This window comes from Durio zibethinus, chromosome 14 (genome assembly GCF_047325235.1).
Source record: "Durio zibethinus cultivar Kanyao isolate XHJ-2024 chromosome 14, ASM4732523v1, whole genome shotgun sequence".
In the NCBI taxonomy this organism is placed as follows: Eukaryota; Viridiplantae; Streptophyta; class Magnoliopsida; order Malvales; family Malvaceae; genus Durio; species Durio zibethinus.
This window is the reverse complement of record NC_143175.1, coordinates 16,823,524-16,836,929: the sequence shown is the minus strand read 5'-3', so window position 1 is coordinate 16,836,929 and position 13,406 is coordinate 16,823,524. Positions and strand designations below refer to the sequence as shown.

Below are 13,406 nucleotides of genomic sequence, written 5' to 3'. Positions count from 1 at the left end.
ATATTTCCTTGAAAAAGGCTATTAAGATAGACAAATATGTTTAAACACACATTTAAACTCTTCAAACCATTTAGAAAAGTTGTATATCACACTTTAAAAAAGTCCAAATGGTTTTTATGCCCATAATTGTTCAAAAACAAAATTGGACCTTTTGAGCTTCAAAATCTTTGAAACTTGAATGTAACATTATGAAAAATTAAAACCAATGCAAGTTCTCAAGTTTTCTTTGTTTGAGTAAGTTTAAATTATTGAATTCAAGATATTCAAATTCATTTTACAATAAAAAGCTTGCTAAAACAAAATTTCATATTTTCAGATTTGACTCTAATAATAATCATTTTTAAAGCAAAGCATAAAGTCTTAAAATCATTAAGCTTTGAGTGCTCTCCCTAAGTTGTGCATAAATATAAAAACAATTTAACACATAATTTATCACATCAAGTACCAATAACAATTTCACAAAGTATGCATGATATCATCAATATCTAACATTTATATCCACAATCATGCATAAGCACAAGTTCTCAAGAATGTCAATTTCACAAATAAGATCAAAATATCAAGATCATTCATGCAATCTCAATATTAAGAGCATTCACATGTAATCCCACAAATTCATTAGAGCATTCATGAATTCTCCTAAAAATATATCTTAAGCAAATAAATATTAAACACAATATTAACAAGCATGAAAAATATATTAAAATCATACATTCAAGAGAAACAATAAATGCATACTTAGTTCAAGCTCACATATATCAAATAAAATTGATATATTCAAAATATATTATAAAGCATATACCAATATCCATTAAGCACTCAATGTTCAACAAGAATAGGCAACCAATTTCATATTCACTTAAAACAAAAGTTTAGAGGTTATTCATCTCTATTGTGTGTCTAGCGTATTTAATTTTCAATCTCATACTGTAGCTCCTTGCTCTAGCACACCTATAAGAGACAATCTCATTTGATTTTTAGTATCCAAATTGCTTTGAGTCCTTAAGAGTTAGTCACCAAATCTCTTGTTTCTTTATGAACCCATACTTATCTAATTCTAATTGAAACTTTTCTTTTTATAGGACAAGTATATGTAGTATGACCATAAAAATTACAAAAATTGCATTTAACCATTTTAGTACTTAATGAATTCTTTAGAAGCTTTTTTTTTTCATTCATCAATTCATCAAATTTCTTTTTCAAAACAATATTTTATTTTTCTAGAAATTCATTTCTACTTTGAGAGGTTTCAAAATCTATTTTCAATTTTTCATTTTCTTTTTCCAAAATATTTTTTGCATTTATCAAAAAATCATTTTCAACATTCAATTTTGAAATCATTTTCTTATATTTCATTTTCATTGACTTAACTTCCATAACTAACTCATCAAAGGCATTTTGCAATTAATCAAAAGAATATGAATTTGAATCAATTAGGTTAGAGGTTACCTTAGGCTCTTCAATATGCATGATGCATTTCGATTGAAAATTTATCTTTCATGTAGCTCATCCAACTTCTTCCATATTTCATTTGAAGTGGAGCAATTTGAGACCAAAGTGAAGTTGTGAGAGTCAAGAGCTCTATAGAGAATGTACTTGGCCTTTGCATCATCCATCACTTGCCTTGTATAGTTTGTATCATTTGAAGGAATTTCAAGCCTTTTTTCTATCACATTCTAAGCTTTAAAATCTTGGGCCATTATGAACATCTTCATCCTCTTTCTTCATTCACAAAATTTAAATTTATTAAACATAGGAGCTTTGAGGATTTTCTCACCATCTTGGAACCTAAATTGAGCTATAAGATCTTTACTTAAAATGGTTAAACCTACAAAAAAACACCAAAGCTCTGATACCAATTGTTAGCTTTTTATGTGACATGATGATCTAAGAGGGGGTGAATTGGATTTCTCCAAAATTTTCCCAAACAATGATTTCAAAATAATTAAATGGAAAATTAAGATCAATATCAAAATATGATGCAAATAACAATAAATTGATAATCTTAAACCAAATGCAAAGTAAAGAGATAAAGATAGAGAAATCTAACACAAGAACTAATAGAGGTTCAGTGCTTCTCCATAAGGCACCTACATCCTCTTTTCTTGGTTGTCTATACCAAGATTTTAATCCACTAATCTTGAATTGAAATTATAACCCTATCTTGGGATGGAGTTTTAACATGAGTGGAGAGGCTGAATCTCTGCCTTCTCTGCCTTCTCTTCCAAGGCCTAAAAAGAATCACACTATCCTAATTCTTTGTGTTACCTTTTCAGTTGTCCTTGTAATGATATCAATTGTTTTTATCTCGTTTGACCTTGTTAGAAAAATGAAGAATTCATAAATGAATGAGACCTGCGAGTTGGAAGTTGGTCCTCACAGATTCTCTTACCAAAGTCTCGAGAAAGCATCAAGAGGTTTCAGAGATAATGAGCTATTTGGGTTTGGTGGATTTGGCAGAGTTTACGAAGGAACTCTACATACTCAAGTTGCTATGAAGCGAATTTCTCATGAATCAAAACAAGGGCTAAGAGAATTTGTGTCTGAGATTTCTAGTGTTGGCCGTCTTCGCCATAGAAATCTTGTTCAGCTCCTAGGAGTGTCGGTGTAGAGGTGATCTATTACTTGTCTATGATTTTATGCCCAACGGTAGATTGGACAAGTACCTGTTTGATGACCGTAAACGAGTTCTCAGTTGGGACGAGAGGTTAAAGATAATCAAAGGTGTAGCTTCAGGTCTTCTATATTTGCATGAAGAATGGGAACAGACTGTAATTCATAGAGACATCAAAGCAGGCAATGTTCTGTTAGATTCTGAGCTAAATGGCGGGCTTGGTGACTTTGGTCTTGCTAAGTTATACGGCGCCAACCCAAGCACACCCTGGGTGGTTGGTACATTGGGGTACCTAGCGCCTGAACTTGTAAAAACTGGTAAACCTACTACAAGTACAGATGTGTTTGCATTTGGTGCACTTCTGCTTGAAGTGGTATGTGGGAGGAGACCTATTGAGCCAAAGGCATTGCCTAACGAGCTAGTTTTGGTGGACTGGGTGTGGGAAAGATGGCAAAGTGAAGCAGCTCTTGAGGTTGTGGATCCACAATTGAATGGTGACTTTGATCAGCTAGTAGCTGTTGTTGTGATCAAACTCGGATTGATGTGTTCCAATGATGCGCCGGAAGCAAGGCCTACAATGAGGTTGGAGAGGGAAGTGGTGCCATCACCTGGCGGATATGATAGCAAAAATTGTTATGGAAGTGGTGGTACCGGCTTTGAAGATTATGTGCATTCATATCCAAATTCATCATATTTCGACAAGGTTAGCGCATTCTCATCAGCATCTGAAGACAGGGATGTAGATATTGAAGCAAGGCAGATAGCCAGCGTAGAAACACAGAATTCTTTGCCTTTCAGTAATATTTTTGCTGTAACTCAATGTAAAACGTGGTGAGGGTTTATATGTAATTTTGCAAATACCAAAAGATGTTTCTTTTTCTTCCTTTCAAGGAAGTTATCAGTTAAATATATTCTCAAGAATGTCTCGAGGTGTTGGCAGAGGTAGCTGAAGCAAAGTCGTTAATAGCCAATCTGCCAACTGTTAATGCCAAGAAACTGTTTCACAATTATAAAATGAAGGTTCGATCAATACCCATGTCGTTTTAGTCCAGAACAATGTTCTGAAATTGAATAGCAAACTTTTCCACCGCAGAACCCATATATTTTTAACTTGCCTTTCATTTACTTGAATCATTCTTTGAGTACCTTCTCGTATTAGTTTGAGAGCAGTCTCTAATTGATTCTTCCTACTTGCCACAGGCAAGACGAGCAGCACCGACTAACTTCGTGGGCCTGGATTGCAAAAGAATCTATATGTTTTTCCCTTACAGATAAATAAATTGGTGCTTTCCTTTGCACCGAAAGTCCAATAACACAGCAAAAAACCAAAATTCTTGAGGTTGTTGATTGGAGTGACTATAAAATTGTATGTTCAAAATTCCATTCAGCAACTTGATAGGTAAAGTTTACCAATCTTTTTTATTAAGGACAGATAAGCAATCACCAGGAAGTTTGATCTTATTCCCAGACAATTAAAGCATATCCAACTTGTAGCTGTAAGACTTCAACAAAGAGGGCAAGTGGTGTTAAACAATTTACCTCAGACCTCCTGGCTTTTTCCTAGGTAAATTAAAACTTGACCTGGAAGGAAAGTTGGTTCATTTACTGGAGGAAACAAGTTCATGTCCTATCTACCAAACAGACAATTAAATTAGTAGGTGCATAGGAGACAAGAAATAAAGAGCATGGACAAAAAGGAAAGAAGCCATGTTTACCAGGGCAATTTCTTTACGAGATTCTCAAGTGAGTATACCGGAGTTTAACAGGAATCGTTTGCCATTTTAGACTGTTGTGGGCAAACACAGCACAACTATTTTAGTGGAGCCAATGCATCAAAATAGACCAATCATACCATTGTAAAAATTAGCCACAAGGGCACCAACGACATTACCTGTTACAGGTGTTCATGCGAAAAACATATAAAGCATTATAAGACCCAAAAGGTGGAATGGATAAGAAGGCTTTTTCACAGGCCATCGAATGATGCAAAATGCAAACTTGAATATCCACAGAGAATGAGCTAGTGTTTCCCTTAGGCGGGAGATGAGCATCAAAGTACCAGCCAACCTTCTAAGAAGATCAAACAACTAAATGAAAGTAGGTCAAGCTTGAGTATTCAATCATCTTGAGCGAATTTCCAAAAATTTTCTTCTTTGTTATTAGGAATAAAGTGAAATGAACAACCAACATACACTGCCACCAATCATCCAAACCAGCACAGAAACTTAGAACACAAATGAAATCAATAATTTAATCTTCCAATGAATTTAGATGCTTCTTCAATCAGGGCAGGAAGTAAAAAACTGGTCAGAATAAAGGAAAAAAAGATAATCAGTCAGAATTGGGTAAAGAAGCCTCCCTTACTGTTATTGTTCTCTTTTGAGACTTCACCATATCCACTGCTTCAGAATCATGCATTTCAGCATCAACAATGCCACAGTTTAGTACTGCTAATGTTTTCAATCTCTTCAAGAAAAAAAAAAAAAAAAAAAAAAAAAAAAAAAAAAAGAGAAAAAACCAAAAAGGAAAGGGAAATGAATGACAATGATTGGAGCTGCAGGAAGGTTCATGCCCATCTTCTCTGCAATACTCAAGCAAAGATCAAAGATTAGGGATAACCAACTCGGATGAACTGCAGTCACGATGATAAAATTATGCTGAATTCAAATAGCCAAGTAGCTATAATGTAATTCCCACATCAGAGGTTAGCAAGAATTCATGTTATTAGACCTCAGAGTCCATGCTAAGTCATATCCAAGATAAAATATCAGCCAAATGGTTGAGCATGTGCTTTAAAATGCCTTTTTTTGCATTAAAATAAAAACCACAACTACACTTGAACTTTCTATATTACTCTAACCCTGAATTGATAAAAATTGCTAATATATTGTCAAATCCTAGAATCTAATTTTCTGTGATGTTTCTACTTTTTTTAACAGAATGATAGAATATTTCATATAAAGCTAGTCATTACATTAATTTACACTATTTGTCTGGTTGATATCAGTGCAGAAAACGTTAGTCACCATCTAGGATTATCCAGATTAGAAATGGTCTTCTGCTAGCTTACTACATTATCTTCAGCATTTTCCTCGTCACCCTCTTTCACTCTATTGAAAATCTCACAATCATCGAAAACTGCATGAAAAGATCAAATAAATATATAAATAAAGAGAGAGAAACTTCTTCGGTGAGATTATCATATCCAAGAAACAATAATACCTGCACCTAACTCTTCCACTTCGTCACTTGAAGGTCTTAAAAGCATTGTGTTTACAGAAAGTGCATCAAGTTTCATCCAATCTGAATAGGTATCATCCTCCAAAACTGTGTCCATTCCCGTAACCCAGTCTTCCACAATAGTGGCAGCCTCAAATGACATGGGTTGCATAGAATCCTCTTGCTTGCTCTCATAACCTCTGAAAGAAAATTAATTAGCTAAAGATAAGATTTTCTGTCTCACTAAATGCAAAATCCATCAATGAGTGAGATTCCACATACATTTGTCTTAATTGCAAGTTGCATTGAACAAAGATGAGGTCCCTGAGCCGGTGGTGCTCTAAGCAGTTCCTTGTTTCATGCACTTTTTCAAAAGGAATTTGATTCTGCTTAAGCCCAAGAGTACTACAAGTTTGACTAAGGACATGGATAGCCAAACGAGCCAAATTTGGGCAACTTCCTCCATACGTTGACCACCATTCAGCTATAACAAGCAGTATACAAAGTGAAGATCAGCTAATATAAAGATATTAAGGAAAGGATATCAGAACAGGCAAAGATGGTGAAATACACGCATTATGCCTTCAACATGCATGCTATATGTGCATCGAAGGTATTTCATACCAGATAGGTTTGACATATTATCCATTGCCCAAACACAAGTAAACCTTTTGGAATTCAAGTTATCTATAACCGTAATGATGAAAACAATGCATACAGCAATTCAATTCACCTATAAATTAGCTATCGGTTTTGCTCCTGAAGGTTCTTTAATGGTTATAATTGCCACACCTTGGCCAAAGCAACAACTTATTCAAACCAAAGCATGAAAGACAGCATATTTATGACTTCATTATTCTAGGACATTCAGTAAAAGCATGTCAAGAAAAAAGAATTTCATTTCAAATTTAATAGCAGGAAATAAAAAGAATCTATTAAATACTATTTATTAGAAGCATAAATTATGATAAATATAGCAGCCAAAAATTACAAAGCATCTATGGGATAGACTCTCACCAGGAAGTAGAGTGTCTCTAGCTCTAACTGCCATCTTCCTCCCAAAATCTCCAACAGCATTCTTGTACGAGTTTATCTCCTTGCTGATTTTATCCTGAACTTCTACATCAGGAACCAATTTCTCTATACAATCAAGCATCCCTGACAGCATCTCATTAGGCATATCTCCTTCCATGCTATAAAAGAACTTGGGATTAAGGTAAAAACCAGCAGCATGAAGAGGATGATGCCATTGTTGTTCCCACCAGTGATCTATAATATTCCAATAGACCATATAGTCATCCCTCTTAACTAATTCTTTCTTAATTGTTTCTTTTGCCCGATACATTCCAGCATAAACATATCCCATTGCAGGCCTCTTCTCACTCCCGACCATTCTAAGAATTCGAAGGAGAGGATTGGTTAACTGGGTAATCAGAACACAGGAGGACCAAAATGACTGATTACTCACCAAATCCAACAACTCCAGCCCCCCTGGTTTCTTTGAATATGGGCAGTCTATCCAATCCTGTGAAGTAACCATGGCCTGCAAGTTGTTTTTAAGATCAACCATCCGTTTCAATGTTGTAAAGTTTGTAGCTGAGCGAGTGACTGCTGGTTCAACAATATCGTTGCCGAAAGTATACCTTCTTACCATATTCAAGACCACGCTATTATTATAGATAAATCTTGTAATAGATCTAGCTTGCTCAAGTATTGCATTTATCCACTCAAGTTTTGCAAAATCTTCAAGTATCAAGTGTACACATTGAGCTGCACAAGGGGTCCAATACAGAGTAGGGAAAGTTTCAGCCAACCTCCTCCCAGCAACAATGTATTGTTCCTCACTATTTGTGATCATTTGCAACACATGCTTAAATCCAACTTCTTCCACCACTTGCTTAAGCAATTCGTACAGAGCATCTGAGGAATTTATTACACTAGAAGCATCTATAGATTTCAAAAACACTGTTCCCTCAGGACAATACACCAAGAAGTTTAGCAAGATTCTACCAGTTTCAGTGTTCCATTGGTTGACCAAAATAGAACAACCAGTCCTTACCCATGCTGCCATTACTTTATCATTATCATTCTTCACTTCTTCCACCAATTTCTTCAATACCCAACCCTGAAGATCATTACGCAAAGGCATTAATGGCCCAGATCCTCCTAAGACAATTGCATCAACCATTGGTTGGAAATAAACTGAATTAACTGCATCCAAAGGTGCTCCAATATCGAACAAAAATCTTCCTATAGCCATATGTACATGATTGTTTACTCTCTTTGCACCTAACTCAACCGTGCTAACAATAAGGGCATTAGCCTCAGCAGCAGAAATTTTACCTTTTCCCCTCTTTCTCCTCTCCCCAGAAGCATTACTTGTTCCTTCCCGATTAACTAACAAACTCGAACTAGGCTCAAGTGTATCAGGTTCTCCAATCATATGCAATCCAGTATTAGTGTCAACCTGATTAGCAAACGTGTCTGTCTCGCTAGAAACCAGATTAACATTTGTTATCTCCTCGGCTATCTTTTGCTTTTTCCTCTTCTTTACCACAACCACATCTAAACTTTCTCGCATTATAAGACGAACATCAGATGGGACGCGCAAACAGGTAGAAGCATTACCCTTATGACCAGCCAAATGTTCCTTAATCCTATGAATTCCACCACCTTTAAATATTTTGCCACAATATATGCACTTCAATTGTACCCTTTCACCATTCTTAAACATCTGACAATGTTTCCATGCTGGGTCATGTTTTTGTGGTGTTATTGGTATTGGTTCCAAATTTGATGCCATCTTCTCACAAATCACAACCTTAACATTAACAAAACAAAACATTCAACAGAATTATAAGTCTTTTGTCATAACTCAGAAAACTAACATGAGAAGAAACAAAAAAAAAAAAATTATAACAAACATTTTTACATTAAACACATCAAAAATAAAATTTAAAACAGTTGCATTTGACAGAATTATTAGTCTTAGGTCACCACTTAAAAAACTAAAATTAACAGAAATTGGAACAAACATTTTAACATTTCCAACCCAATAATAAAAACTAAAAAAATTGAAAAAAGAAAAAGAGCTTACTTACAATTCTTTTGAATTGGTTTCTGGGAGAGAGCGGCAATTGAATGAGAACCGAGTTAAGGGCGTTGATGAGGGGAATACTAAACCGAGGGTTAAGAAACCGGATGGACCGGTTAGGGTACGGGATAAGCCGGTTGGTTTACAATAACTAAAACTAACCTGAACAAAAATTGTTATAAGCATGTGGCAAAAAAGAGTTTGTTATAAACATGTTAACATTAACGACTAAACTAGCCAATAAATAAAAAAAAAATCTAATTTATAAAACAAAAATAGCTTCCTTGTAATTCTTTTGATTTGATTTCTGTGAGAATCGAGTTTAAAGGAGTTGATAAGCAAATAATTAAGTGAGATTTAACAAACGGGATGAATTAGTTAGGATGTAGGAAAAGCTGATTGGTTTATATCTAATTAGATATTTGCCTATTGCTGATCCAAAAATTTTTTAAAATTGAAAAATAATTTATATTTTTATACTTTAAAATATGTTAATATCAGTTTAATTAAATTTTATTAACTTTTATAAATTTTTTAGAAGAAATTTATATAAAGGACATAATATTAAAAAATTAAATAATAATTTTTTTTAGGCTAAAAAATCCGAAGATAAATAGACTATTCAATCCTTCAGATCAAGATAAGATGTGTTGTACCTGATAAATAATTTTTAAATTACACAAATGGCAACTCCACAAAAAATTTTATATAATAACTCCAATAAAATAACTTAAAAAAGTAATTGAGTATATAATTATAGTTATATTTAGATATTAACTTTTATTTTTAGCATAAAAATTATTTTTTTGTTTATTATATAATTTTTATAGAAGATTTTTTAAAATTTTTTTATCACAATAAATATTTATTATTTATTTTATCTCTCTCCTTCATGATTTTCTTAAGCATCCTTTCCATCTCTTACTTTCTCCCATATTGTAAGAAAAAAATTGTGAAATAAAAAAAAAAAAGTATGAAAGGTCAAAAAGGTGTTTAAAATAGAAAAATAAATATATGATATTTCTAAAATATATGATATTTAATAATCATACTTTTTTTAAAAAAATTAAGCTTGTTGATGTCTAAATTTGTCATAATGATCGATGACGAAAGACTTGAAAGATGGTCAGTGAACACCGAAATTAGCATTTTAGAATGTACACCAACACTTAAATTAGTAGCTGATGGATAAGTAAAAAGATCAAATAAAATTAGTAACAAATCAGAAAATCATTGATAAATTAATAGCAAATTAATTATAATAAATTAGTAGATGATAGATCTAAGAAGTGAGAGAATCAAGTAAAAAAGAGAAAGAAATAGTTTAATGTCATTTTTTGGATTTATTAAAATTAATTATTAGAATTTCTTGGTGTAAGTTGATTCATTCATAATAAATTGATAATAAATTTATCCTAACCTCCTAAAATAAAATTTCTAGTTTTATTTCTACAAGTAACTAAAATTTAATTCCTAATAACTTCAAGTATAAATCAATAATTAATATCATTGATAATTAAGTTATCATTAATTTCTTATTATGCTATTAAACTATATATTATTAAATTATAAATAATTTACTACTAAATTAATATTGATTTACTATTAATTACAAATAATTTACTACTGAATGAATGATTTATTATTGAATCATTGATGATTTAATACTAAATTATTGATGATTTGTTTAATTGATTTGCTGTTAATTTATCAACAATTTACTGCAAATTTATCAATGAGTAATTAATTTACTACTAAATTATTACTAATTTACAACTAAATTATTAGTGATTTATGAATAAGTTATCGATAATTTACATCTAAATTATCAATGATTTACTATTATGTTATTATACATTTATTACTATGTTATTATGGATTTACTACTTAATTTTTGATTGTTTACTACAAAATCATCACATATTTATTACTAAATTAACCATAATTTGTTATCAAGTTATTACTGATTTATATTAAATTATCCATGATTTATTATTAAATTATTGATAATTAACTATACTAAGTTATATTAATTTACTTTTAAGTTTTCAATAATTAATTATTAAATTATCATTGATTTACTGTTAAGTTATTTATAATTTACTATTAAATTTACCAATTAATTACTACTAAACTAAAACTGATTTACTATTAAGTATCACTAATTTACTATTAAATTATTATTAATTTATTATTAAATTATCAATAATTAACTGTTAAGTTATTAGTTGTTTTTTATTAATCTATCATTAAATTACTAATGCATTGTTATATATTTACAGTTATGAGACATGAAATTTAAAAAATTCAGTAATAATCTATCAGATAATTTTTTTATATAATAATATTATTATTTGATTTGAGTTTAGAAAATTTTCACTATTTTTTATTGAATAGGTTAATAGTAGGTTTATCATAGTATCAAAATGAAAGTTTTGATTTCATTTATGCTAGTAATCATGGTTCAATCCCTTGGTAACTTCAAGCATAAAAAATGTTATCAATTATTAACAATTAAGTTATCAGTTATTTATTATTAAGTTATCAATGATTTATGACTAAATTATCAATGATTTACTATTAATTTATGAATGGTTTACCATTACGCTATGAATTATTTCTATTAAATTGTAGGTGATTTATCACAAGTTATTGATAATTTATTATAAAATTATAATAGATTTACTATTAATTTATTAATGATTTACTAAAAACTTATCAATAATTAACTAACATACTACTAAATTATCATTGATTTACAATTGCATTATTAGTAATTTACTATTATATTATTAGTAATTTATTACTAAGTTATCAATTTATTACTTAATTATCAATAATTTACTATTATATTATGTTATCCTTAATTTGCTATTATTTACTATTATGTTATCCTTAATTTACTACTTAATTTTTGATTATTTACTACAAAATTATCACTAATTTATCACTAAATTATCTATGATTCAGTACCAAGTTATTACTAATTTATATTAAATTTAGTATGATTTACTATTAAGTTATCATTAATTAAATATTATGTTAGTATGATTTACTATTAAGTTATCATTAATTAAATATTATGTTATCAATGATTTACTATTAAATTATATTGATTGACTTTTAAGTTTTTAATTATTAAGTACTAAATTATTAATTATTAATTATTAATTTATCATTGATTTATTAATAATTTTTTATGATTTAATACTATAAATTAATTACTATTAAATTGAAACTGATTTACTATTAAATTATCATTGATTTACTATTTAGTTATCATTGATTTATTATCAAGTTATCAATAATTAACTACTAAGTTATCATTTATTTTTACTAAGTTATCCTTGATTTAGTACTATATTGTTATACATTTACAATTATGTTATAAATAATTTACTATTAAGGTATTATGCATTTATCATTATATTATTACTAATTTACCAACAAGTTAACAATTATTAACGAGTTATCTCTAATTTATTAATAAGTTATACTAATTACATTTAAATTTTTAATAATTAACTACTTAGTTATTAATTATCTACTACTATATTATCATTGATTTATATATATCTAGAAGGAAAGTAACCATAATGTATGCTAGATGATATAATTTTAAAGTAAAGAAAGAAAGAAAAAAAAGTTATAGTGTATATGATTTGAAAACCATGAGTAAATGTTCTTAATTTACTATCCGTAGCTTAAGACATAGTAATAAGTTAAAATCACAATTTTTTATACTAATGCAGGTATTAAAACTAAATTAACTAAATATACAATATATATTAAGTAAATATTTCTAGGATATTCTTCAAAAATTTTTTTGTTCATGGTAAAATAGTATATATTAAGATAAGCTTTATTAATGATTTGATTGCATTATTAGTGTATGTATTTTTATATATGTTGGCAAAGTACAATTGCATATGAAAAGATTGAAATTTTTGAAATGTTTTATCACTAATATAAGTAATAAACTTTACCTTATATTTTTATCTTTAAGTATACAATTTTGGGTAAAAATTTTGTTATATATATAATAAAAGTAATGAGAACAAATTTATTAAATTAAATCTATAAAGCTTAAACAGACAACAATTTTCAAAAATATTAAATTCACAATAATTACTTTTGTATTCTTCATAAAAAATTCTTCTATTAAACGAAAAGATGATATATTTTTATTTATTACTTCATTATTATTATCATCATTCAAAATGACTTATTTTTTTATGTATATTTTGATGTCAATTAACTTTTTCATTTGGAAGGAGTAAAGAATATTTTAAAGGTTATGACAACCCAAATAATGTTTAATTGCATGTTGTTTTCCTGAATGAGCATGAATTATGATATTTCTTTCAAATGAAATGTTTGGATTGTTTCCCTCAATCCTTATAACAACAACCTAATCAACAAATACTTGATTATAAACTTGTTGGTCTAAATTAACATTTTTATAATATAAATTTCAAA

At 29.7% G+C, this 13,406-nt stretch overlaps 1 protein-coding gene and 1 pseudogene across 2 annotated transcripts; one reads left to right on the top strand and one right to left on the bottom strand.

Annotated features, from left to right (window-relative positions):
* The first annotated feature begins 2,283 nt into the window (after positions 1-2,283).
* Positions 2,284-3,543, top strand: LOC111294833 (L-type lectin-domain containing receptor kinase S.4 pseudogene; annotated as a pseudogene).
* A 1,859-nt stretch (positions 3,544-5,402) lies between these two features.
* LOC111295387 (uncharacterized) lies at positions 5,403-9,061 on the bottom strand. 2 transcript variants are annotated; one of them, XM_022888852.2, is made up of 5 exons: positions 8,935-9,061; positions 6,851-8,654; positions 6,116-6,317; positions 5,837-6,033; positions 5,403-5,752 (listed from the first exon to the last, which is right to left on the bottom strand). In XM_022888852.2, exons 2-5 carry the CDS (start codon positions 8,634-8,636, stop codon positions 5,676-5,678), a joined length of 2,262 nt encoding a protein of 753 aa, XP_022744587.1. In that variant the 5' UTR covers positions 8,637-8,654; positions 8,935-9,061; the 3' UTR covers positions 5,403-5,675. The 2 variants fall into 2 exon arrangements, with proteins under 2 accessions (XP_022744587.1, XP_022744588.1); XM_022888853.2 differs by having other exon boundaries at positions 8,931-8,976.
* Between the last annotated feature and the right edge of the window lie 4,345 nt (positions 9,062-13,406).